We start from the raw sequence: 25,196 nt of genomic DNA, 5'->3' as shown, positions 1-25,196 counted from the left end.
AAAAGAATGACTTACGAATCTCTGTGTCACATTTGCAGTCTATGCCAATCTTACCCTCAGCCTGGGGGTAAGACAACTAGTCTAGGGCGTGACACATACACACTTAAGAAATTGTGTATTGCCTGAAAAAGTTAATCAAGGGCTTATTGAATTCCCATACTCTGTTTCACATGACTCTCCCTCTTCTCTGTCCTCCAAGCCTGAATCTGAGCAACAGTGACATCTTGACCATCTACGATGGCGACGAGGTCATGCCCCACATCTTGGGGCAGTACCTTGGGAACAGTGGCCCCCAGAAGCTGTACTCCTCCACGCCAGACTTAACCATCCAGTTCCATTCGGACCCTGCTGGCCTCATCTTTGGAAAGGGCCAGGGATTTATCATGAACTACATAGGTAGGTGTCTCATCTGGTCAATTTATTTTTTCTTTGTGTTTAGATGCAGGGTAAGGTGGTTTCCTCTAGGTTATTTGGTAATTTTGTACTACACTGATTTTTCATTGTGTTGGCACAGTCATGTTTAAGAGCCTGGGCTCTCTAGTCATGAGGACCAGGGTTTGAGCCCCAGCACGGTCATCGAGGTCTGTGTGGCCCTGGGAAAGTTACTGAACCTCTCTGAGCCTTCTTTTTGTCATCTGTAAGATGGGAATAGTGATACCTATTCCACAAGGTTGATACCAGGATTTAGTAAACAGTGCCTCATAACTTATGTTTCATGTGTGGTCAGCTGAGAGCCTGTTGTCCTCATGTTTCATTTGTGGTCAGCTGAGATCTTATATCAACATACTTCCTAATTTCTTCCCAATTTGTGCAACTTCTCAAACAGTGTCTTCACCTTCTGGCCTGAACTGAAGCTCAGCTCTCCTCTAAGGCCTCTTCTTTTCCTGTAGCCTCGTTGAACAAGGACAGTCTTCCTCTCCCACTTCATGTACTCTAGGAGCTATAGATGCAAGAGGTGTCTTTCCTGATCCTCAACGTGGCCTCCAAACCGTGTCTCTCCCACTCATCCTAAAACAAACAAAACAAAACAAACAACAACAACAAAAAACATGCTATCAAATTCAAGCTAAGCTCACACACTCCCATAACCCCTCCTGTGCTTTCATCCAATCACACTCTTCCCTTCTCATTTCCCACCCTGTAACTCTCCCTCATTCATTATTGGCTCTATCCCCCACTCCTGTTCAACCTTTAAACACCAGAGGGTCCCAGGCTCCATCCTGGACTGTATCTTCTTTTCCGGCTAGACTCAGTCCCTCCATGCCCTCATCTGCTCCCATGGATTTAAACAGTACCGATATCCATTGACCGGTTCGTACTTACAACCTTGACCTTAAACTCCAAATCCATCTGTCCAACTCCCTGCCAACTCCTCCCTTGCCTCCATCCAGTAGACATGTCAGATTTAACATGGCAAAACAGAATGACTTCTTCTCCTGCCCACCACCACCACCACTCAACTGCATCCCCTGCTGTCTGCCAATCCTAGGAAATGACACCACAGCTCTCCTGGTTTCTCAGGCTGCTTCCTCCTTCCTTGTCCCCATATCCAATCCATCCTCTCAGCTCCACTGTTACAATAGGTCTCAAATCCAAGCACGTGTCCCCATCTTTCTATGGTCACCACTCTAGTCCGAACTACCAACATTCCCAGATGTCAGAGGACTGGGACACCATGAAGTCCCACTCATCCCAGCCCCAGAAGAGACTTGCACTAACAGAGGAATTGGTCCAGCCCTATTGTGTCCCAGCAGAAGAAACCCTGGGCAACCAAGGATGAAGGGTTTCTCATCAGGGGCAGAGCTGAGCTCCCATCCACGCTTCCTCATTCCCAGCTCCAAAGCTTCCTTCACCCCCAACATTTTGGGCAGCAGCGGAGAACCTGGGAGACACAGAGGGTAATTAAGACATAGCATCCTTTGACATCCAGAAGAATGGGTGGGTGGTTGCACCCCAAGAATTTCAATGGGCAGGATTCGGCCAGTGATTAGGAAATGTGCTTGCACTTCCCAGGAATTCGATTGGCATCTTGATTTCCAGGATGGAGCAGAGAAAAGGAGAATTCATCCTACCTAGCCCTCTGCCACCACCACTACCACCAAAGACCCTGTGGTTGGAGCAAGATTCCATGTCTTTGGTTCTTTCTCCCCCTTCACTTAAAGAAATGTCCATCTAGGCCGGGCGCGGTGGCTCACGCCTGTAATCCCAGCACTTTGGGAGGCTGAGGCGGGCAGATCACAAGGTCGGGAGATCAAGACCATCCTGGCTAATGCAGTGAAACCCTGTCTCTACTAAAAAAAAAAAAATATATATATATATAGATAGATAGATAGATATAGATATATATTAGCTGGGTGTGGTGGCAGGAACCTGTAGTCCCAGCTACTCAGGAGGCTGAGGCAGGAGAATGGTGTGAACCTGGGAGGCAGAGGTTGCAGTGAGCCGAGATTGTGCCACTGCACTCCTGCCTGGGCAACAGAGCGAGACTCCGTCTCAAAAAAAAAAAAAAAAAAAGAAAAGAAAAAAGAAAAGGAAAGAAAAGAAAAGAAAAAAAAAAAAAAAAAATTGTCCGTCTCTAACTAGGTTGGTGCAGAAGCGATTACGGTTTTTGGAGTTTTAATTTGCAAAAACTGCAATTACTTCTGCGCCAACCTAATAATATGAATTGTCCTCTGTACCAGCACTTGCACCTAAAAAACCAAGCTACCCCCTTGACCATGGGCTGTCTCAAGAAGCCTCATGCATGCCAAAGTACATTTCTTGTGTTTTTATTTCCATATGGTGAACATTTTTCATCCCTGCCTGCTACATGTCCTCCTCTCAGAGAGGCTAACACGAGTATTGATCTTCTTTTTTATGTTTCCCAGGGGCCTTTTTACCTTTGATTGTGCTGCTAAATATTTTCAGAATGTTATTGCTACAATTTTGTGTGGGTTCCCTGCTCTTTTCTGGGCAGTGCCCTGGGCTTCAGGGGATAACTCATGTTGGCTGTCCAGGCAATACACCCTCCAGACTCAGCTGCCTTTGGAGGGATCTCTGGTCTCCTGGCTCCTGTCTCTCTCCTTAGATGTCCTCTCCCTCTCCACTGAAAGATGAGGTCATGGTTTTGCTCATTTATCTCCCCTAGTGCCCAAGTCAGTATTCCAAACCTGCATTCAGCTTGATGCCAAAAAAAAAAAAAAAAATCTGACTCTGACTCTATCCAAGGCTGATCAAGGTTAACCAGAAAGTCTGGCCAGTGTTCACTTTCTTGAAGAAGAAGTGTTCTTGTTAATTGAAGTTGAAACTTTTTGTGATTTGTATGACAACTTACAGTCGGCAAGCACTTTAACATATATTATTTTATTTTATCTTCAAATGCATTATCTCCATTTTCCAGAGGATTTAGTTCATAAAAAAATCCCTTGACACCTCCTATTTGGTAGGCTCTGCATACCAGGATATAGAGATGAATAGAATATTCTCCCTACCCTTAAGGCATTAGTGGAAACGAGAAAGGCAGTCCCATTAATAGACAATATCAGGATCACAAGCTGATGCTGGGGAAGAGGCAGGCAAAGGATTGCAGAGAATGTTTTTCAAGGATACACAGCTTGGCTAGTTTGGGTAACAAAAAAAAGAGAGAACAGCTCTTGATTGTTATTCCTGTTAAAGAGACACACAGTTAATTTTACAAGAATGGCAAACAGACCGTTCTAGCTAATTGTGATGCCACTCAGTTGCTTACTACTTATGTTGAAGACCATGTTGAAAGAACTCCAAGGAGGTCATGCCTAAAGTCTATGGCAAAGAATGTCATGATTGATTAGTGATGCCTGCCATGGGCATGAAAAGGGTATTTACCATTCTGGATCTAGATTTTACCATACACATATGTAACTCCCATTCAATGGATGCATCAGATGGTAGGGTCAGGGGTTCCTGTGGTCACTAGAGAATTCTGAAGCTCCTATATTGACCTAAATGCCTAAGCCCAGCTCTGGAAGGTGGCCAAAGTTTATCTGCTATGATTGCAATTAGAGCCTTCCACAGGAAGACTCTGGGCCTACATGGTTCTGGAATGTGAATTCTACCTCCCAGAATTCACCTTTGAACAGAGAGATGCAAAGACCCATTCACTGTTTCCTGTTCTTTGCCCACTGTCTCTGGCCAAATGCATGGGATGGAAGGGATTAAGAAACAGAGGCGAGTAAGCAGTACTTTTTGAGAAGACTTTGGTTATTTGTTGTGTGTTTATTCCTCTGAGTCTAGGATAATAACTAAGCTCCATATTGTAAGTCAACTCCAATCAAATGACAGTGGCTCCCTGGAGTGCTGTTTTGAGGATTGGGAGGTTTCCACCTGATTCAAACAAACAGAAGGCTGTGCTTGATTAGTGATGTCTGCCATGAGCATGAAATGGTAGATGGTGGTGTGTATTAAGTGCATTTGTGCATTTCTTTTGCACAAAAATTGAATCTTGGTGCTAATCTTGACCATGAGACTGAAACCATGACTTCAGATCCCTGTATTTCTAGCGTCTAATAAGATGCTCATAATATCTCAGTCAAACAAACAAATGAATCCATCTAACTCATCTTAGTGTTCACACAACATCATCATATCCTGCATGTTACTTAACTTTCACATTGCCCATTGGAATAGGCAATGCAATAATTATTGACTCCACTCTGCAGATGAGAACAATGAGGCTTAGAGCAGTTAATGGGCATGACTGGAGTCACACCATTTCTTTAAAAAAGAAAGAAGACTAGAAAAGAAGTCTTCCAACTCCTAGGGCAGTTTTCTAATTCTTACTAAAGTTAACAAGGGCCCATGGGAACAGACCATTCCAGAACCTCCACTTAGGGTGTTTGGTAAAAAAAATGCATGTTTCTGAACCAGTGTCTCTGGGGTACAGGCCCTGAATCCGAAGAACAAGAAGGTTATAGGGCAGTTTTTTAATTCTTAGCAAAGTTAACAAGGGCCCATGGGGATGGACCATTCTAGAAACCTCTACTTAGGGTACTTGGTAAAAATGCGTGTTCCTGAATCAGGGTCCCTGGGGTACAGGCCCCGGGATCTGAAGAACAGGAAGGTTAAGTGACTTAGCCAAGGCCACCCAGTTAGTAAACAGTGGGGACAAGATTTAAGCCAAGCTTCTTCTATATCGTGGCAGCAACTGAGAAATTACAAATGCAGTGGGTGCCACCAAGGAGACAGGAGGTCCCATGGGAGCGTGAAGCCGTGGTGGCCCATATTGAAAAATCAGACAAGCAAGCCTTTCTCCGTCTCAAAGCATTTGGCTCAAGGCAGACCATATTTCTGGTGTGTGCTCCCATTTCTCCCCTTTCATCCACAGTCTGAGCATCTGCAGCTGTGTCCCAAATCCAGGGCTTGGCTGATTTTTCAGAGGCCTAAAAATAGAGGCTCCTGTCCCCCCACCAAGCAATTCTCGAAGCTATTTTCTTACCCTTCTTCTTGCAGACACCCATGAGATCTCCTTTCCCCAAATAAAATCATGATGAAATCCCGGGAAAAGCCATTGCTTGGTTCTCAGAATGACTTTCCTGCAGACGGCGGAGGTGCTCTGCGTTCCCCAGAAGCACTTAAGAACTGCAAATTAATTATACAACATAATTAGCTCGCTCCTCCAAATCTGTGCAGTGGGCACTTTGAAGCAAGAATAGTAATAGTTTTCCATGCATTGCTACCTTAGTAACAAGAGTTTGTAGGAGAAAAACAGAACAATTACAGAGAAAGACACAGTAATAAGCTGCGGGTAGCATTTTCTGGAGTATGCTTCATGTTCACTAATGATATGCAATTGGATTTGAAGAATATACCAACGGTTTATTTTTATTTATTTTTTTTCAAATTGGTTTTTTTTTTTTCTTTTCTTTTGAGACAGGGTCCCACTCTGTCACCCAGCCTGGAGTGCAGTGATGCTTTCATGGCTCACTGCAGTCTCAAACTCCTGGATTCAAGCAATCCTCCCGCCTCAGCCTCCTGAGTAGCTGGGACTACAGACACTTGCCATCATACCTGGCTCATTTTTTAGTTTTGTTATTGTTTTTGTAGAGATGAAGGGGTCTCCCTATATTGTCCAAACTGATCTCAAACTCCTGGGCTCAAGCAATCCTCCTGCCTTGGCTTCCCAAAGTGCTGAGATTACAGGCAGGAGCCACTGTGCCCAGCTTGTTTTTATTTTGATGGCTAATTATTTCTCTTAATGAATATTAAAAATGCATATATTACTTATTCACCAAACTCATGGATTTATAGGTATTCTTAGGATGAAGCTGAGCATATTAATCACCTATTGGTGTGTCATAGATTATACCCCAAATTAGCAGTAAACATTTATCATCTTGCAGTTTCTCTGGGTTAGAAATTCAGGAGTAGCATGAGTTGGATGGCTTTGCCCTGGGGTCTCTCATGAGGCTCCAGTCAAGATGCCAGCCAGAGCTGCAGTCATCTGAAGGCTTGATGAGCACTGGATGATGAACCTCCAAACGGCTCACACATGTGGCTGGCACGTCAATGCCAACTGTTGACAGAAGGCCTCAGTTTCTCTTCCTGTGGGTCTCTCTGGAGGGCTGCTTGAGCATCCTCACAATATGGCAGCTGCTTCTGCTGAAACGAGTGATTCAACAGAGAGCAAGGGGAGAACCTCAATGTGGTTATGACCTGACCTCGGAAGCCACCCAGGGCCACTTTTCCAATCTCCTATTCAGTGTTGGTGAGGACTACACAAGAGTGTAAATTCTGCTGGGTACAGTGGCTCATGCCTGTAATCTCAACATTTTGGGAGGCCCAGGCAGTAGGATTGCTTGAGCCCAAGGCTTCAAGACAAGCCCAGACAACATAGCAAGACCTCATCTCTACAGAAAAATTTTTAAAAATTAGCCAGGCCGTGATGGTACATGACTGTCATCCCAGCTACTTAGGAGGCTGAGGTGGGAGGATCACTTGAGCCGAGGAGTTTGAGGCTGTGGAGAGCTATGATCACACCCTCGCACTCTAGCCTGAGCAACAGAGACCCTGCCTGTAAAAATAACGATGATGACAATAATAATAATAATAAATGAAAAACAAAAATAAAATAAAAAACAAAAATAAAAAAAATTTTAAAAGAGTGTAAACCCTCGGAGGCGAGAGTCATCCAGTGACATCCGGTGAGCAGCAGCCACAGTGAGGCAGATGCCGTTATAATTACTCCCTCATGAAAGGTCAAGGATCCTGAGCTGCAGAGTCAAAAAGCGATTGTCTCCCCGTCACACCGTTAGTAAGTGGCAGAGCTAGGATTCTGTCTGACTCGAAATCCTAGACTGGTTTTATCAAACCAGGACAATGTTCAGTGAGTTCAGTGGCCCCCAGAGAGAGGTAACCATAAAGCCTCACTATCGACGAGCTCTTGCCAGTTAAGTGATTTTGGAAGCGTGTTGCTCATTTCTTTTTTTTTTTTTTTTTTTTTTTTTTTTTTTTTTTTGAGACGGAGTCTCGCTTTGTCGCCCAGGCTGGAGTGCAGTGGCCGGATCTCAGCTCACTGCAAGCTCCGCCTCCCGGGTTCACGCCATTCTCCTGCCTCAGCCTCCCGAGTAGCTGGGACTACAGGCGCCCACCACCTCGCCCGGCTAGTTTTTTGTATTTTTTAGTAGAGACGGGGTTTCACCATATTAGCCAGGATGGTCTCGATCTCCTGACCTCGTGATCCGCCCGTCTCGGCCTCCCAAAGTGCTGGGATTACAGGCTTGAGCCACCGCGCCCGGCCGTGTTGCTCATTTCTAGAGGCTTTTTTTTCTCTTCGCTCATCCCTCTAGCCTTCATAAAAGGAGGCCCCAAGAATAAGACTGCTTCCCCCATCTAAGGCTGACGTTTCTCTTTTAAAGAGGTGTCAAGGAATGACTCCTGCTCAGATTTACCCGAGATCCAGAATGGCTGGAAAACCACTTCTCACACGGAGCTGGTGCGGGGAGCCAGAATCACCTACCAGTGTGACCCCGGCTACGACATCGTGGGCAGTGACACCCTCACCTGCCAGTGGGACCTCAGCTGGAGCAGCGACCCCCCATTTTGTGAAAAAAGTAAGAGTGGTCTTGTGTCCTTCCCCTAGGTCCCTGGGTGGCAAATCCCTTCTAGGGATCTTTTCTGGGTGGGTGCCGTGGAGCTGTTTAATGTAGAATCTGGACTCCCCCTACCCCACCAATTCACGAGCATTGCTCACAAATGTCATTTTATAACCGTCAGTGGGATCACAGACTCAGGTGCCTTCAGAAACCTGGCCCATAATGTAAATGAGTGAGATAAGCTGTGTGTGAGACATTAGGGAGTGGTGTGAACTCCAGTGAAGGGGAGTGTATGTAGCCTGGTGAAAAAGAACATTTGGCTGGGTGTAGTGGCTTGTGCCTGTAATCCTAGTGCTTTGGGAGGCTGAGGTGGGAGCATCATTTGAGCCCATGAGTTTGATAGCAGCCTGGGCAATACAGTGAGACACCATCTCTAAAAAATACTAATAAACATAAAAATTAGCTGGGTGTGGTGGGACATACCTGTAGTCCTAGCTACTCAGGAGGCTGAGACAGGAGGATTGCTGGAGCCCAGGAGTTCGAGCTGTGATTATGCCTCTGCCCTTTAGCCTGGGTGACAGAGCAAAACCCTGTTGAGAGGGGTGGCAAGGAAAGAGAGAGAGAGAGAGAGAGAGAGAGAGAGAGAAGGAAGGAAGGAAGGAAGGAAGGAAGGAAGGAAGGAAGGAAGGAAGGAAGGAAAAGAAAGAGAGAGAAAGAAAGAGAGAGGGAGAAAGGAAGGAAGAGAAAGAAAGAGAGAGAGAAAAAGAAAGAGAGAGAAAGGGAGAAAGGGAGGAAAGGAGGAAGGGAGGGAAGGGAAGGGAAGGAAGGGGAGGAAAAGGAAGGAAGGGGAGGAAAGGGAAGGAAGGGAAGGAAATGGAAGGGAAGACAAGGGAAGGGAAGGGAAGGGGAGGGGAGGGGAGGGAAGAGAATGGGAGGGAAGGGAGGAAAGGGAAGGAAGGAAGGGAGGGAAGGGAAGGAAGGAAGGGAGGGAGGGAGGGAGGGAGGGAGGGAAGGAGGGAAAAAGAGAGAAGGGAGAGGAGAGGAGAGGAAGGGAAGGAGGGAAAAATCATTATTATTTAACCATTTTAAGAGATTGGAATGAACATGAACTGGTTCCCCATAGAAGTCTTCTTACCTGCCTCATTTTTTGCCAAGAAAAGACCAAAAGTGGAGCAAATAAATTTGAATTGGGCCCCTTCTGTGTGGGACTGTTTGCATTTCCATGCTGGGTCTCTCACTTATCCTCCATCCAAGACAGAGGAGACCCACCAAATCACCTCTGTTGTTCTCTCTTCTGATGAAATGAGGTCAGAAAAACCCCTTGGCACAATGGTCTCCCCATAGAAATCACTGGATGCTGTTAACAGCTTTCATTGGCTAAACTCCTGTCTTGACATTGAAAGACATATATAGCCATATCTTAAAATGACATTGGTAACGATGCTTACTTATAGTACCCAAGCAGTAGTAAAATGATAGAATAGAAGGTGAAAAACTTTGATGATGTTACTCTTTGGAAATAATGCCACTGTTAAAAATTTATTCTATATTGCTTCAATTGTGTGTGTGTACATGCACATCATACATACATCACATGTCACACATAGACATCTATATATGTGTCATATGTCAACCATAGCTCACTATAACCTCAAGGTTTTGGACTCAAGCAATCCTCCCACCACAGCCTCCCAAAATGCTGGGATTACAGACGTGAACAACCACACCCAGCTAATTTAAAACATTTTTTTTGCAGAGACAGGGGTGTTGCTATCTTGCCCAGGCTGGTCTCAAACTCCTGGCCTCAAGCGATCCTCCTGCCTCGGCCTCCCAGAGAGTTGGGATTACAGGCATGAGCCACTGCACCCAGCAGGTCCATTCTTAAAAATCCTGCATCTGCTTTTTTTCAGCTCAGAAATGTGGATATCTTTTCATATCATACATGTTGTCCAACTTATTCTCTTTTAATTGGTTTATTGTTTTCCTTTTATCTATATTGATTTTTTCATGTGCAAAGTAATGAATACTTATTTTACTATATTCCAGCACTGCAGAGAAAGCAGTGAAGGCTCCCCCTCATTTTCTTCTCTTTAACAGTTGCTCAGAATTTCACGGGATGGCTATTCCATGATACTTTACTATTTCCCTGTTAAGCTATTTGCAATGTTTCCTTTTTTAAAAAAAAAAAAAACTACAAATAATAATGCAATGTGCAACCTTATACATAGGTCTTTGGACCCTGATGCAAATTATTTGGGCAAATTCATATATATGTACATGTATGTGTGTGTGTGTGTGTGTGTGTGTATATATATATATATATTTTTTTTTTTTTTTTTTTTTTTTTTGAGACAAGGTCTCACTCTGTTGCCCAGGCTGGAGTGCAGTGGTGCCATCATGGCTCACTGCAGCCTTGACCTCCCAGCCTCAAGCGATCCTCTCACCTCAGCCTCCTGAGTAGCTGGAACAACAGGTGTATGGCACCATGCCCCATTAATTTTTGTGTTTTTTGTAGAGACTGGATCTCGCTATGTTGCCCAGACTGGTCTCGAACTCCTGAGCTCAAGCGATTCATCCACCTCTGTCTTCCCTTTCAAGTCCTAGGATTACAGGCATGAGCCACTGCGCCCCATCTCTTTGGGCAAATTCTTAAAGGAGGAAAAGGAGGAATTAAATTCAAGGCTATTTTCTCCTGGCCTATTCTCCAGCCACCTTTATCAAGCAAAAGATACATTATCTTCCAAAAAGGAAAAGAACTAAGTTAGGAAACTTACTTTCTTTCTTTTTTTTTTTTTTTTTTTTTTTTTTTTTGAGGAGTCTCACTGTGTCCCCCAGGCTGGAGTGCAGTGGCCGGATCTCAGCTCACTGCAAGCTCCACCTCCCGGGTTCACGCCATTCTCCTGCCTCAGCCTCCCAAGTAGCTGGGACTACAGGCGCCCGCCACCGCGCCCGCCACCACGACCAGCTAATTTTTTGCGTTTTTAGTAGAGACGGGGTTTCAACGTGTTAACCAGGATGGTCTCGATCTCCTGACCTCGTGATCCGTCCACCTCGGCCTCTCAAAGTGCTGGGACTACAGGCAGGAGCCATCGCACCCGGCCAAGTTAGGAAACTTTCTAAATCATTCTGTAATTCTCAGCAAACCCACGGTCATCCAGAGGTCTGACGTCCACTTGGTCTGGTTTCATCCCGTGTAGTTATGTATTGTACCGACCCCGGAGAGGTGGATCATTCGACCCGCTTAATTTCGGATCCTGTGCTGCTGGTGGGGACCACCATCCAATACACCTGCAACCCTGGTTTTGTGCTTGAAGGGAGTTCTCTTCTGACCTGCTACAGCCGCGAAACAGGGACTCCCATCTGGACTTCTCGCCTGCCCCACTGCGTTTGTGAGTCCTGTTTGTTGAATTGGGTCCCCAGTAGGTAGAAGCAGATTCACTTCCTCTTGTTCACGATGGGAGGCTGGGCTGCTAGGAGAAAGCATTCTACCTTTCGATAGGGGCTTTTATTATTGTTACTATGGCACAACAGTACCTAATACGGATTGGGGGCACACATACTATAACATTTATGGTAAATTTATCTTGCATTGCTCTAAGTCTTCTACCAAATGTCACTCTTTCTTCCTCAAGTAGCCCTAGGTGCATGGTATCATTGGTTTCTTTCTTTCCTTCTTTTTATTTTTATTTTTTAGACGGAGTCCCACTATGTCACCCAGGCTGGGGTGCAGTGGTGCCATCTTGGCTCACTGCAATCTCCACCTCCCGGTTCAAGTGATTCTTGTGCCTCAGCCTCCAGAGTAGCTAGGATTACAGGCGCATGCCACCATGCCTGGCTAATTTTTATATTTTTAGTAGAGATGGGGTTTCACTATGTTGGCCAGGCTGGTCTTGAACTCTTGACCTCAAATGATCCACTCACCTTGGCCTCCCAAAGTGCTGGGATTACAGGCGTGAGCCACGGCCTTGGCCTCACTGGTTTCATTTTAAGAAGAGGATACTATGCTAGGTGTGGTGGCTAACACCTGTAATCCCAGAACTTTGGGAGGTCAAGGCAGCCAAGAGTTTGAGACCAGTCTGGGCAACATGGCGAAACCCTGTCTCTACCAAAAAACTACAGAAATCAGCCGGGCACGGTAGTGTGTGCCTGGTGTCCCAGCTGCTCAGGAGGCTGAGGTGAGAGGATTGCTTGAGCCCGAGAGGTCAAGGCTGCAGTGAGCTGTGATTGTGTCACTGCACTCTAGCCTGGGTGCAAAAAGAAGAGGATACTACTTCAAAGCTCTCCAGGGATTCTGATGTACAAACAGCGTTCACAGTCATTGCATAAAGAAAGCATGAAGTTATATGGAAGGAGCAGAGTCTTACACAGTATTTTGGGGGTTAGAAACTGTCAGCTGCACTAATGTTTTAAATTAGTGTGTTATGAACAACTCCATTTGGAATACAGCCAGCTCAAACTCCAGAAGCCACACTGAGGTCTTGATAGTGTTGAAGAACCAAGAATTTAGCTCTGGGGGGAGCGAAAAAAGGGAAAAGAAAAAATAGAATTCTTGTAAGTTGATTATAAATTCCCCTACATCTGATGTGAGTAACACTGTGTACAATTTATAGACTTGGCCACCTCCTATAGTGGCTATGTTTTGTGACTTCTCACAACTGCCTAAAACAGGCTTCACAAATTTCGATGACCGCACTAACAAGCAGCTCTACAATTCAGATGAGCAAACTGCAGAAAGGCAACCAGAAAGCAAGAAAGTCTTTATCTGTTTTCATTGGATAGGCTGATACTTACTGAGCACTTACTGTATGCCAGGTGTCGTTCTAAGAATGGCGCATGCATTAACTCTTTTATTCCTGGCAGGAAAATAAAAATAGAGATATCTGTCACTTCTCGTTGAAGACAGGGCACAGCCAAATTCAAACTCACAAGAGACCTTCCTCTCTGCTCTATTCATGAGCCAGCCAAAGCCAAGTTCCCGTTTGCTAGTTCATAAATTCAGCTTCCTCAGCCCGCAGAAGGGCTTTACTCTACAGACCCCAAAAGAATGAAGAGTTTTAGGCCCACAGTACTTACTTCCCAGATTTCCCTTAACATCTGATCCTTTTCTTGTGAGAGAAAATTTTCCATTTCTGTGTTCTTATTTTCTCTTCTCAAAAAGGCAGACTTTATTATTCTGTTTCCACAAGTAACAGGGATTCTTGGACCACACAGCCCTGTGTCTCCATCTGTCTTTTTAGTCAGAGTCCCAGAATTTCAGAGCTGAGGGGAAGCTGAGAGATAGAATACAACTGCAGGATGACTTAGAGATAAAATGCAACTGCCCCCACTGTACAGATAAGAACAAGAGTTACTTATTGAATGTATAAGACACACTGCTAAGCACACTACACATATCTGTAAACATGTGCTTTTGTGTATGTGTGTATATATAGTGTGTGTACATGTGTATATATATGCATGTATAATGTGTGTACATATGTGTATATATACACAATATGTGTACATATGTGTATATATACACAATATGTGTACATATGTGTATATATACACAATATGTGTACATATGTGTATATATGCGTATATATAATATGTGTACATAGGTGTATATATGCATATATGTGTGCATATGCATATATGCATATATAATGTGTGTATGTATATATATGCATATACATGTGTGTACATGTGTGTATATGCATATATAATGTGTGTACATATGTGTGCATATGTGTATATGCATATATAATGTGTGTACATATGTGTATATATGCATATCTAATATGTGTGTATGTGTGTATATGCATATGCATGTGTACATGTGTGTATATGCATATGTAATGTGTTACGTGTGTATGTGCATATATGTGTGTACGTACATATATGTGCATATATAACACGTGTACATGTGTGTATATATGCATGTACATATATGTGCATGTGTATATATGCATATACATATGTGTGTGTGTGCGTGCATATATAATGTGTATGCATGTGTGTATACGTATGCATATATAATGTGTGTACATGTGTACATATATATGCATATACGCATATATTAAGGAAACTGATAATCAGAGGGAAGTACAGATAACAAGAATCATCTCTCATTGAATGTGTAAGACACATTTCTAGACACTATATATATATATATATTTGTGAATGTATGCGTGTGCGTGTATTTATACACACGTACTAACCCTAGCCCCTTAACCACAACCACACTTCGTCCCCAAGCCCCAGAACCTTGGGCCAAGTCCACATTGGTTGGTTCCTGTTATAGGTTCAATCCATCCCCAAAAAGATATGTCAAATTCCTAACCCACAGTATCTGTAACTGTGACCTTGATTGGACATAGCGTCTTTGACGTCCTAACCCATGGTATCTGTAACTGTGACCTTGACTGGAAATAGGGTCTTCAAAGTCCTAACCCACAGTATCTGTAACTGTGACCTGGATTGGACATAGCATCTTTGAAGTCCTAACCCACAGTATTTGTAACTGTGGATTTGATTAGAAATAGAATCTTTGCAGATGTGGTCAAGTTAAACTGAGGTCATACTGGATTAAGATGGGTGTTGATCCAATGACTGGTGTCCTTGTAAGAAGAGGGAAATCTGAACACAGATGGGGACACGGATACAGAGAAGGCCACGGGATGACAGAGGGAGAGACTGGAGTGATACAGCTGCAAGCCAGGGAGCACGAAGGAAGGATCCCCCCACTGCAGCTTTCAGAGGGAGCATGGCCCTGCTGACACCTTGATTTTGGACTTCCAGCCTCCCAGTACTACAGGCCAATAAGTTTCTGCTGTCCCAAGCCCCTCCGTTTGTGGTCCTTTGTCAAGGGCAGCCCTAGGACGTGAGTGCCATTCCCATTTCCTTCTAGTGACTACAAGAGTGATCAGAAGCAGCCACTTTAGTAACTCCAGCTGCAGAGACCCAGAGATGAAAAGCTTAAAACAAAAGCTTCTATTAAAATACTGAAAGGTGGAGACATCATTTTTTAAAAAAGAAAAAGCACTTCGCCAATGAGACCCAGTCTCTAAAGACCCTCTGAGCTGCGGCAGCTGCTGCTGGATTTCCAAGAGGCAAGCCTTCCTCCCTCCCTTCGGGGACGCTTTTCCCTGAGATCTCAGCGTTGGATCCGCAGTCTGAGTAGAGACGGCTTCCCTGACACCCATGCTAATGAGTTCACGAGCCACGCGGGGTGTCAGGAGACACACAGTACTCCCAAAAGCCTGAAGAAGAGCCCGGCGTGTGGTGGCAGCGACGTGACAAGCAGGCGAGGCTGATGGGAGATAACACAGGAGGCGAGAGATGGTCAGATCCTGGCAGCGCAGCTCCTGAGTAAGAGGGAGGATGCAGTCTAGGTTCTGAAGGCATTTTTAAGGTTGAGGCTGTCGGACATAAAACAGCTTTGAAACATTTTGTCGACTGAACAAAGGGAACAGCACCGATTTGATGAGCCCCTTCAGTAGGCTGACCTTTTCCCTGGCACTAACACTGTTCAGCCTCACAGACATTGCATAGGTGAATGCCTGTCCACTTAAAAGCAGGCAAAGAAGGACTGGAGACGGTGAGTAGCTTTCCTGAGGTCACGCAACAGAAAGGAAGACCAGAATTGTAACTCAAGCCTGACCAAACCCAAAAGCATCTTCCCAACCTCATCACTCTACGGTTCAGCTTTTGGGCAAACCTCTGGTGCTTAAGAGTGGACAAAGATCTTCCACCAAGAAGTTCATGAAGCAGACGGAAAACTGCATGAGCCGCCGGGCCCAGTGGTGCGTGCGGTGGCTCACGCCTGTAATCCCAACACTTGTGGGAGGCTGAGGCAGGAGGATCACTTGAGGTCAGGAGTTCCAGACCAGCCTGGCCAACATGGTGAAACCCCCGTCTCTACTAAAAATACAAAAATTAGCCAGGCTTGACGGTGGGCACCTGCCATCTGAGCTACTCAGGAGGCTGAGGCAGGAGAATCGCTTGAGCCTGGGAGGCGGAGGTTGCAGTGAGCAGAGATCACACCACTGTACTCCAGCCTGGGTGGCAGAGGAAGTCTCAACAAAAAAGAAAAAAGAAAACAAGGAAAGAAAACTGCATAAGCTCTGGGTGTCTACAACCTCTTGCCCAGTCACTTGCCCGAAGCCATAGTTTGGTCCCCTGGAACTCAAAGCCATGTCTTTTTAATCCTAGTCCATTTACCCCAGGACACTTTTAGAACACACAGGTCAGGCAGAGCTAAAGGGAAGAGTCTGGGTGTCAAAGTCAAACACACCCTCCAGTTCTGCTGTGTGACCTTGGGCAAGTAACTTGCCCTCTCTGGGCATCAGAGCCCCCATCTGTGAAAGAAAATAATACCCTTTACCAAGAAGGATTGTTGGGAGCAGCTCAGTCATTCAACTTACTCAGTTGTTCAGGCCTCCTATATGCAGGCACACGTTAGGACAGAGGTTCCCAAACTTTCTCAACTCACAATACCCTTGGTGTCGCATGAATTATTTCAGAGATTTCCTAGGCCAAAACACCCAACAATTCCATTTATTAAACAGTTAGGTACAAACAACTGAATGAATAGTTACCTCTTCACAACGTAGCAGCCATTTGAAAAAGTAATGCACATACATTAAAAGAAAAATGGTTTTTTTCATTATGGAAATAATGACAATTGCTGGCCGGGTGTGGTGGCTCATGCCTGTAATCCTAGCGCTTTGGGAGGCTGAGGCGGGCAGATCACCTGAGGTCAGGAGTTCAATACCAGCCTGGCCAACATAGTGAAACCCTGTCTCTACTAAAAATACAAAAATTAGCTGGGTGTGATGGCACGTGCCTATAATCCCAGCTACCCAGGAGGCTGAGGCAGAAGAATCACTGGAACCCGGGAGACAGAGGTTGCAGTGAGCAGAGATCACGCCACTGCACTCCAGCCTGGGAGATAGAGCAAGACTTTGTCTCTAAATAATAATAATAATAATAATAATAATAATGACAATTGCTGCTACGAGATGTGTATTCCTGTTGGGCTGTGCAAAACTTCTCAAACGTTAGGATCAGATGGGACTTCACCACCCTAATTTCCTGTTCCATGTTGATTTTGTCACAGTTCTTGCTTTTTAGCACAAGCACCACAAAAAAATCCAACTTTGCAATGATGGGTCATCATCGAAAAAAAGGTGGTGCAATATAATGTTTGAAACGGTGAACTATCTCGAGCTCTTTTTTTTTTTTTTTTTTTTTCCAACATATCATTGTGTTTCCTCGGAACTTTTTTTTTTTTTTTTGAGATGGAGTCTGGCTCTGTTGCCCAGGCTGGAGTGCAGTGGCGCGATCTCGGCTCACTGCAAGCTCTGCCTCCCAAGTTCACGTCATTCTCCTGCCTCAGCCTCCCAAGTAGCTGGGACTACAGGTGCCTGCCACCACGCCCGGCTAATTTTTTGTATTTTTAGTAGAGATGGGGTTTCACCATGTTAGCCAGGATGGTATTGATCTCCTGACCTTGTGATCCACCCGCCTCGGCCCCCCAAAGTGCTGGGATTACAGGTGTGAGCCACTGTGCCCAGCCCCGGCCCTCAGAACTTTTTTAAAATCCCACAGCACCCTTGTGAGTTCCTGGTGGCATCCTGGGTCACGTTGGTGCACAGTTTGGGAACCCTGGCACTAGTCCCTGGAAAAAACAGTAAAGTATAAACAGATATGACCCACATTCTCATGGAACCTGGGGCCTATTTGGAAAGGAGGGTGGAGAGACAGGTCTATGAAGGAATCGTCAATATCACCTCCTCCAGGAAGTCCTCCCTGATTCCCTAGGCTGGGTGGTGTTTCTCTCCTCAGAATTCCCATGGAACCTACAGTGACATCTGTCACCACAGCTGCTGCAGTTTATTGAAATGATCTGTTTATATGTTTGTAGAATCACATTCCCTAGAGTAAGAAAGGGAAATAATTTTTTTAAATATACAGAATCAAACACATAACTCATTTGCTAGGATTGTCTCCAGTTGATCCTTGAATCCCCCAGGCCCAAGAGGCTCAATAAACAATGTTACTATTACTGTTGCTGATATTGTTAGCAAAACGAATGTGGTCTTTATCACACCTCCGCTTTGCTGCAACTTCCCCTCTTTGATAGGGACGTGGTGGACGACTCCTGAGGTACCCATCCCAGAGACATAAACCACACCACTAAAAGTAACAAGAATCTGACAAATCCAGCCAGGGTTTTATGGGTGGCTCTCCAGGAGTCACTTAGCTTGCTTAAAAGACAGCCATTCCCCGGGAAGGCCCTCGTTCATCACAGCCCTGAGCCCAGAACACCTGGGATACGAGACACAGGGATTTCCCAGCCCGGACAGAGCCCACAGGTGCTGTGGCCAGACTGTGGCCACAGTAGGAGCTTCCACTGTTGAGCCGTCTCCTGTGGCCACGTCTTAACCAGCATGTCCAGTGTTAGCTGAGTACCTGTCCTCATTTAGAAATCTCTGTCTCTGGGAAAGCGGTCTCTCAGAGAAATCCATGATAACCTCGGGGATTTGGGTAAAAGAAGGGCCTTTTGTTACAAAATGGAAGTGCCTACTATTACACGGACAGCACTCAAAACCGGCACATCTAGGTTTGTACCCCAGCCCTGCCTCTTACAAGCACCAAGACTTTATACAAGCCAGCTTTCTCATCAGAAAGATTGAAACACGAACAAGACAATCATAAAGATAAAGGCTTTTAATTAATGGTGTGCCTGGCACATAGCAAGTCTTCAATTAACATCGGCTGCTAATCACCACTCTGTTTCAAAGCTCCACTACTTGTAGGGTATATCGCAAACCATTTGTAACTGTTACTAGGGGATGGCTTTCGAGCATGTTGTTCAAATGTGCTCCAGAAATATACATTTTCTCCTATTGTTAAAGACGGAGGAAAATGGAAAAAGAAAATAGAAATGAGGGTGGGTTTGTGATTAGATCTATAAGGCCATCGGTCCAATTCATTTGCACTCCTGGGAGAGAACGGCTGGAGTTACACCAGTTGCAACCCGAATTGTTTAAAACATTCGACCAGTGGTTTTCAACCAGAGGCGACTTTGCTTCCCAGGGGACATGTGTCAATACAATTTCTAGAGAAATTATGAGTTGTCACAACTTGTCAAGGAAGAGGGGTGCTACCGGCTTCTGGCAGATCAGGGTCCGGGACGCTGTTCAATATCCTCCAGTGCCCAGGACAGCCCCCACCACAAAGAATTATCCATTCCAAATGTAAACCCTGTCTAAGTTGAGAAAATCTGCCTTAGATGATCTTATTTCAAAGTGTGACTACATGTCACTGCTCAGCCATGTCTCAGCTAAGATCCAGCCCGTTTATGGGCAGGAAAAATGGGGTCCGGAGACATAAGCAACTCACTCAAGGTGGTGCAGCAGACACAGGCCTCCAGTTTCAAATTCAAGCTCCTATTCCTTTCACTTTTCTGCCATCTTCTAGGCACTGAAGATACACACAAATGCCTTCCAAGAGCTGGTTCCTGCTGGGGAAAAATTCCATATGACATTGTTTTCAAACTCTCTTTTTTTTTTTTTTTTAAGACAGAGTCTCGCTCTGTCGCCCAGGCTGGAGTGCAATGGCCGGATCTCAGCTCACTGCAAGCTCCGCCTCCCAGGTTTAGCCATTCTCCTGCCTCAGCCTCCCGAGTAGCTAGGACTACAGGCACCCGCCAACTCGCCCGGCTAGTTTTTTGTATTTTTTAGTAGAGACAGGGTTTCACCGTGTTAGCCAAGATGGTCTCGATCTCCTAACCTCGTGATCTGCCCGTCTCGGCCTCCCAAAGTGCCGGGATTACAGGCTTGAGCCACCGCGCCCGGCCTTGTTTTCAAACTCTTACTGAGGACTGGGTCAAAATCGAATCAGGCTGACTTGAAAGCTAGAGAATCCTCAGCTCAATTCGCAGCTCAGCCACTTCCTGCTTGAGGGGAATTTTCACCAGTGAGTTCCACCTGAGCCTCAGTTTTCTCATCCCGTAAAATGGTTGCATGGTGCAGTGGTTAAGACCAGATTTGGACCACCTGGATTTGAATCTTATTTATACCACTAATTAGCCTGTGACCTTTGACTTGTTACCCAACAGTTCTGTGCTCCATTTGCCTTGGATGTAAAATGGGGATGATGATTAGGCATGATGGCTCACGCCCGTAATCTCAGCACCTTGAAAGAACGAGACAGGAGGATCACTTGAGGCCAGGAGTTCAAGACCAGCCTGGGTAACCTCAGGGTCCTCAGGACCCTGTCTTCATAAAAAAATTTTAAATTAGCCAGGCATGGTGGTGCACGCCAGTGGTCCCAGCTACTCGGGAGGCTAAGGTGGGAGGATCACGTGAGAGGGAGGTCAAGGCTGAAATGAGCTGAGGGGGGGGGGGGGGGGGGGGGGGGGGGGGGGGGGGGGGGGGGGGGGGGGGGGGGGGGGGGGGGGGGGGGGGGGGGGGGGGGGGGGGGGGGGGGGGGGGGGGGGGGGGGGGGGGGGGGGGGGGGGGGGGGGGGGGGGGGGGGGGGGGGGGGGGGGGGGGGGGGGGGGGGGGGGGGGGGGGGGGGGGGGGGGGGGGGGGGGGGGGGGGGGGGGGGGGGGGGGGGTGTTCATGCCACTGCACTCCAGCCTGGTAAAAGAGTGAGACCCTGTCTCAAAAATAAAAATAAAATGAATTAGGAATGAAGATGTAACATCTGTGTCTTAGGGTTGTTGTGATAACTAAATGAGTTCATAGATATAAAACACTCAGAATGGAATCTGGCTCAGAGAATGCACTCAGTAAATATTGTAAATGTTGGCTGTTTTGGTCATGATTGTTATTACCTTCAAGGACTTTGCGGGAGGATGAGAAATAATATATGCAAATCATCTAATACAGAATGGTTGTGCAAATATTTTGGAAATTAATTAAATGATGAGTTCATATGTTAACCATGCCAGGACACCAAAGCAGTGGTTCTGAGTCCTTGCCAAACTTTAAAATCGCCTGGAGAGTTTTAAAAAAGAATACTCTGGGTGACTAATTAAATTAAAATATCATAGGGGGCAGAGCCAGGGCACTGGCTCAAGGCCATAACCCAAGGCCACTCTAGCACTTAGCCTGGGGCTCCTGCTCCTAGGTCAGCTGTCAATATCCTCCTTTACAAATCCAGGTCTAATGATTTATACTTTATCCACCTTCTACCTCCCCAGGGCGAGGACCGTGTTTAGCACAGGTTTGGTACCAAGAGATACTTGTGGAATACATAGAGGATTGATTTAGCGTTAAGTTACTTGAAAGCAGGGACCATGTTCACCTTGCTCATCATTGTATGCCCGGCGCATACAATGCCTGGCACACAGAAGGTGTACAATAAATGTGTGTTGTATTAATTAATCTGTTAATTTATCAAAGACAATTTCCGGGAAAGGTTCTTGGGGGAATTCTTTTGTGTTGCCACTGCCACCTGCTGGTCATTTTGCTGCACTGCAGGTAACACAATAGGGATTTGTGTTCTCTGAAGGGAGCCACCAATGTCAACAAGAAAAAGCCTCCCCCACCAGGGGGAGGGAAAGTGAGGCTTCTCCTCTGCGCTTTCTCCAGCACAACTGAGATCACACTGGGTTGCAATGACCCGATAACTGCTCTCTGTTCCCCACTCGACTGAGTTCTGGGAGAACAGAAACCATGATTCTCTAATTCACTACTTCACACCCAGCTCCTAGCACACGGATGGAATGTTGGAGTAACAGAGTCTACAGTCTAAAAAGAAAACAAAAAAACAAAAAAACCGGAGAGTGTATTCTGGACTCTAGGAGTTCAAAAACGATGAAGTGTAGTGCACCGGGCTGCATTTCCCGAGGAGTAGGAGTATTAGATACATTACGGGAGTACCCATGCGGCTTTAAACAGTGTCCAGATGAACTTTTTGTGAGTCATTTGGCTTAGAAAATTAGAAAAATTAAAACTGACATGTGAAGCCTCTGATTATAAGACTATTATTATTTAGAGTGAGGCTAAATTATATAGTGCAATCTAAATAGAAAAACAAGTAAATAGAAATTTACAAAAATATATTAAAGAGGACAGGTGTGGTGGCTCACGCCTGTAATCCCAGCACTTTGGGAGGCTGCGGTGGATGGATCACTTGAGGTCAGGAGTTCGAGACCAGCCTGGCCAAAATGGTGGAACGCCGTCTCTACTAAAAATACAAAAAAAAAAAAAAAAATTAGCTAGGCGTGGTGGCACATGACTGTAGTCCCAGCTACTCAGGAGGCAGAGGCAGGAAAATCGCTTGGACCCAGAAGGCTGAGGTTGCAGTGAGCTGAGATCATGCCACTGCACTACATCTTGAGTGACAGAGTGAGACTCCATCTCTCTCTTTCTCTCTCTCTCTCCATATATATATATATACACACACACACGTATATGTGTATATATACGTATTAAGTAAACAACAGTACAATTGGTATGAAAATATGACAAGAGTTATAAAAGTCATAAAAATAATCAGTGTGTATTGGGTGCTCACTATATGCTGCCTATCTCATGTGCATAAGCTTATTTAATTCTCATAACAATGCCATGAGATAGCCCATTTTCAAGATGAGGAAATTGAGGCTCAGAGAGGTCAGTTGTGCTCACAGACGTACAACTAGGATCTGAATCCTGAGCCCTTGGACACTTGAGCCCAAGCGCTTCTACTCTGCAATTTGCCTTTAAATGAAATGATGTGAGGTCTTTCAAGAAACATTTATTGGGCTCCTATCCTGTACCAGGCTGCCAAGGATGCAGCAGCGAGCTCAGCTGGGTTGAGGACCAAAGACTTCCTAAGGATATTTTCAGAGGAATCATTAGAACATGAATGGCACTGGGTTTATAATGTATATTATAAATATTATAATGTACATTATAAAACATTCATTATACCATCTATGTTTATTGTAAAATAATGCAGACCCACCCTGCGTTTAAAAAAAAAAAAAATACAACAAAGCACAGGCTGTGAAAATAAAAATAAAATTCTCCCTTCCTACAGCCCATCCCCAAGGCACGCTCTGCAGGGTTAATGATCCCTTGCCAGCCCTTTTAGGTCTCGTCCATAAACACATAATAGAGTGCTGCCTTGGAGGGAGCCCCATGATTGATTTAAGCAAGGCTTTGTGATTTGACTCTGGGCTCAGACACAGAAGCATTGGCTGCATATCCATCCTGCTCTGGAATGCCAGGGGGTAAACTTCAAGTATACAAATGACCTTCAATTAGTGGAAGGATTAGCCTTGGCCAAGTGTCAGCTGAACCACTTATTGCCTCATCTCTGGGAATCTGTGGAAAGGGAAGTACATTCAGCATCTCTGCCTCTCTCGCTCAACTATTCCAACAGCCCCTTCCCTTGACTGCGTTAGCGGTCTTCTCCAGCCAGCCAGGGTCTTCAGAGTTTCTCTCTTCTATGGCACCTGCCATTTTTAATTACATTGTCCATTTACACATTTGCTTGGCCCCTTAGAGCATGCAGACCATGAGCGTTAGAGGGCAGGAATGGTGTCAGATTCACCTCCTTACCCCATTGCTGGATGCATTGCTGGGCGTGAAGTAAGCACTCATGAGATATTTTCTGAATAAATGCAAGGGTGCCCGCCAGAGCTATCTATGGTGTCATCCAAGATGCAACTCCAGCTGCACAGTGACCTGGAAAGTCTCTTTCCACAGGCTACTTCTGGGCTATTTTTCAAGGGTGGGAAGGAAACAGTTCATAAGTCCCAGTGAAGACTGCTATCGACGTATAAAGGAAAACCCTTCAACCTCAAGACTAGAAGCCAGATTCCTACCCATCCACCCACTGGAGGAGATCAAAGCCCCGATTCTTCATGTGTGGTGATTACTGTGACTCAAACATACTCATCAATTGATTCATTCATCTTTTCATGGGAAAAGTGATATATTTAAATGCCTACAAGGCCAGGCAATAGGGAGTGGCAGAGATTGGGGCCAAAGTAAAGAATATTCCTGGTCTAACAGGGAAAGCCAGTTCTCAACTCCAGCCAGTCATTGCCATGTAACTATGTGAACCCAGTATTGCCCAATCTTCTAATGTTTCAGAAGAATCCAGAAATCTAAGTTATTATTTGAAATCTCCTAATTTGTGAAAGCTTGGTAACTATTGTTTTAGTTGACATTGCTCAAGCTAAGTAGAGCCCAGATGTAAGTCATGTTCACAGAGAAAAAGGTTCTAGCTGGGACCTATATTGTACTGTGTGCCTTGAACCACGAGTACCACAGGACCAGGGATTATATCTATTTTATTCACCTCTGTGTCCTCAGTACTACTTATGTTGTTGGCACGTAGTAATTGCTCAATAAACATTATTTGGGTAAATAAAGGAATGCTTTCTGTGAACCAGGCATTGTACTGGGTATGAGCATAATATGAGTTTTAAGCCTGGGAAAGAGGTGCCAGAAAAGATTCTAAAGTTATGATGGTGATAAGACAGAGTTCCCACCTGCCTTTGGGTAGCAATCTGGGTCTTGAAGGGATGCTTGAGATTCATCTTGCAAAATAAGATGCTTCAAACAACACAGGTTTATTATCTGACAGTTTCTGTGGGTCAGAAATCTGGGCATATCTTAACATGTGCACTCATGTTCATAGCAGTATTGTTCAGAGTAGCCAAAAGGGGAAGCTACCTAAGTGTCCATCGATGGATGAACAAAAAACAAAATGTAGCACCTGCCTACAATTGAATATTAGTCAGCCTTGAGAAAGAAGAAAATTGTTGACACATCTTACAACCTAGATGAACTTTGAGGACATTACGCTAAGTGAAAGAAGCCAGTCGCAGAAGGCAAATACCATTTGATTCCACTTACACGCGATAGCTAGAGCTGTCAACTTCATAGAGACAGAAAGTAGAATGGGGGATACCAGGGGCTAGGGATAAGTTGTTTAATGCATATAGAGTGTAAGAATCGCAAGATGAAAAGAGTTCTGGACATAAGTTGCCCAAGAATGTAAAAGTACACTAACCTACTGGACCGTACACTTAAAATGGTTAAGATGGTCAGTTTTATGTTATGTGGATTTTACCACAATTTAAAATTTTTTAAATAATAAAGTTTATAATGTTTTCGGATGTGTAGTCCTGTGTGTGAAGCAATTTGCTAGCTG

The 25,196-nt window shown here is 45.1% G+C and overlaps 1 protein-coding gene across 5 annotated transcripts in view; it reads left to right on the top strand.

The window, feature by feature from the left end:
• The window catches only part of SEZ6L (seizure related 6 homolog like), a 213,794-nt gene that overhangs the window by 169,346 nt on the left and 19,252 nt on the right, over positions 1 to 25,196 (top strand). For all 5 annotated transcript variants that reach the window (XM_050745902.1, XM_050745900.1, XM_050745899.1 and 2 more), the window contains exons 10-12: positions 200 to 396; positions 7,872 to 8,066; positions 11,246 to 11,437. In XM_050745902.1, coding sequence (XP_050601859.1) covers positions 200 to 396; positions 7,872 to 8,066; positions 11,246 to 11,437 — 584 coding nt within the window. The remainder of the gene's footprint in view (positions 1 to 199; positions 397 to 7,871; positions 8,067 to 11,245; positions 11,438 to 25,196) is intronic.

Source organism: Macaca thibetana, chromosome 10 (genome assembly GCF_024542745.1).
Source record: "Macaca thibetana thibetana isolate TM-01 chromosome 10, ASM2454274v1, whole genome shotgun sequence".
In the NCBI taxonomy this organism is placed as follows: Eukaryota; Metazoa; Chordata; class Mammalia; order Primates; family Cercopithecidae; genus Macaca; species Macaca thibetana.
The sequence above is the reverse complement of the archived record's forward strand: the minus strand, read 5'-3'. Positions and strand labels throughout refer to the sequence as shown.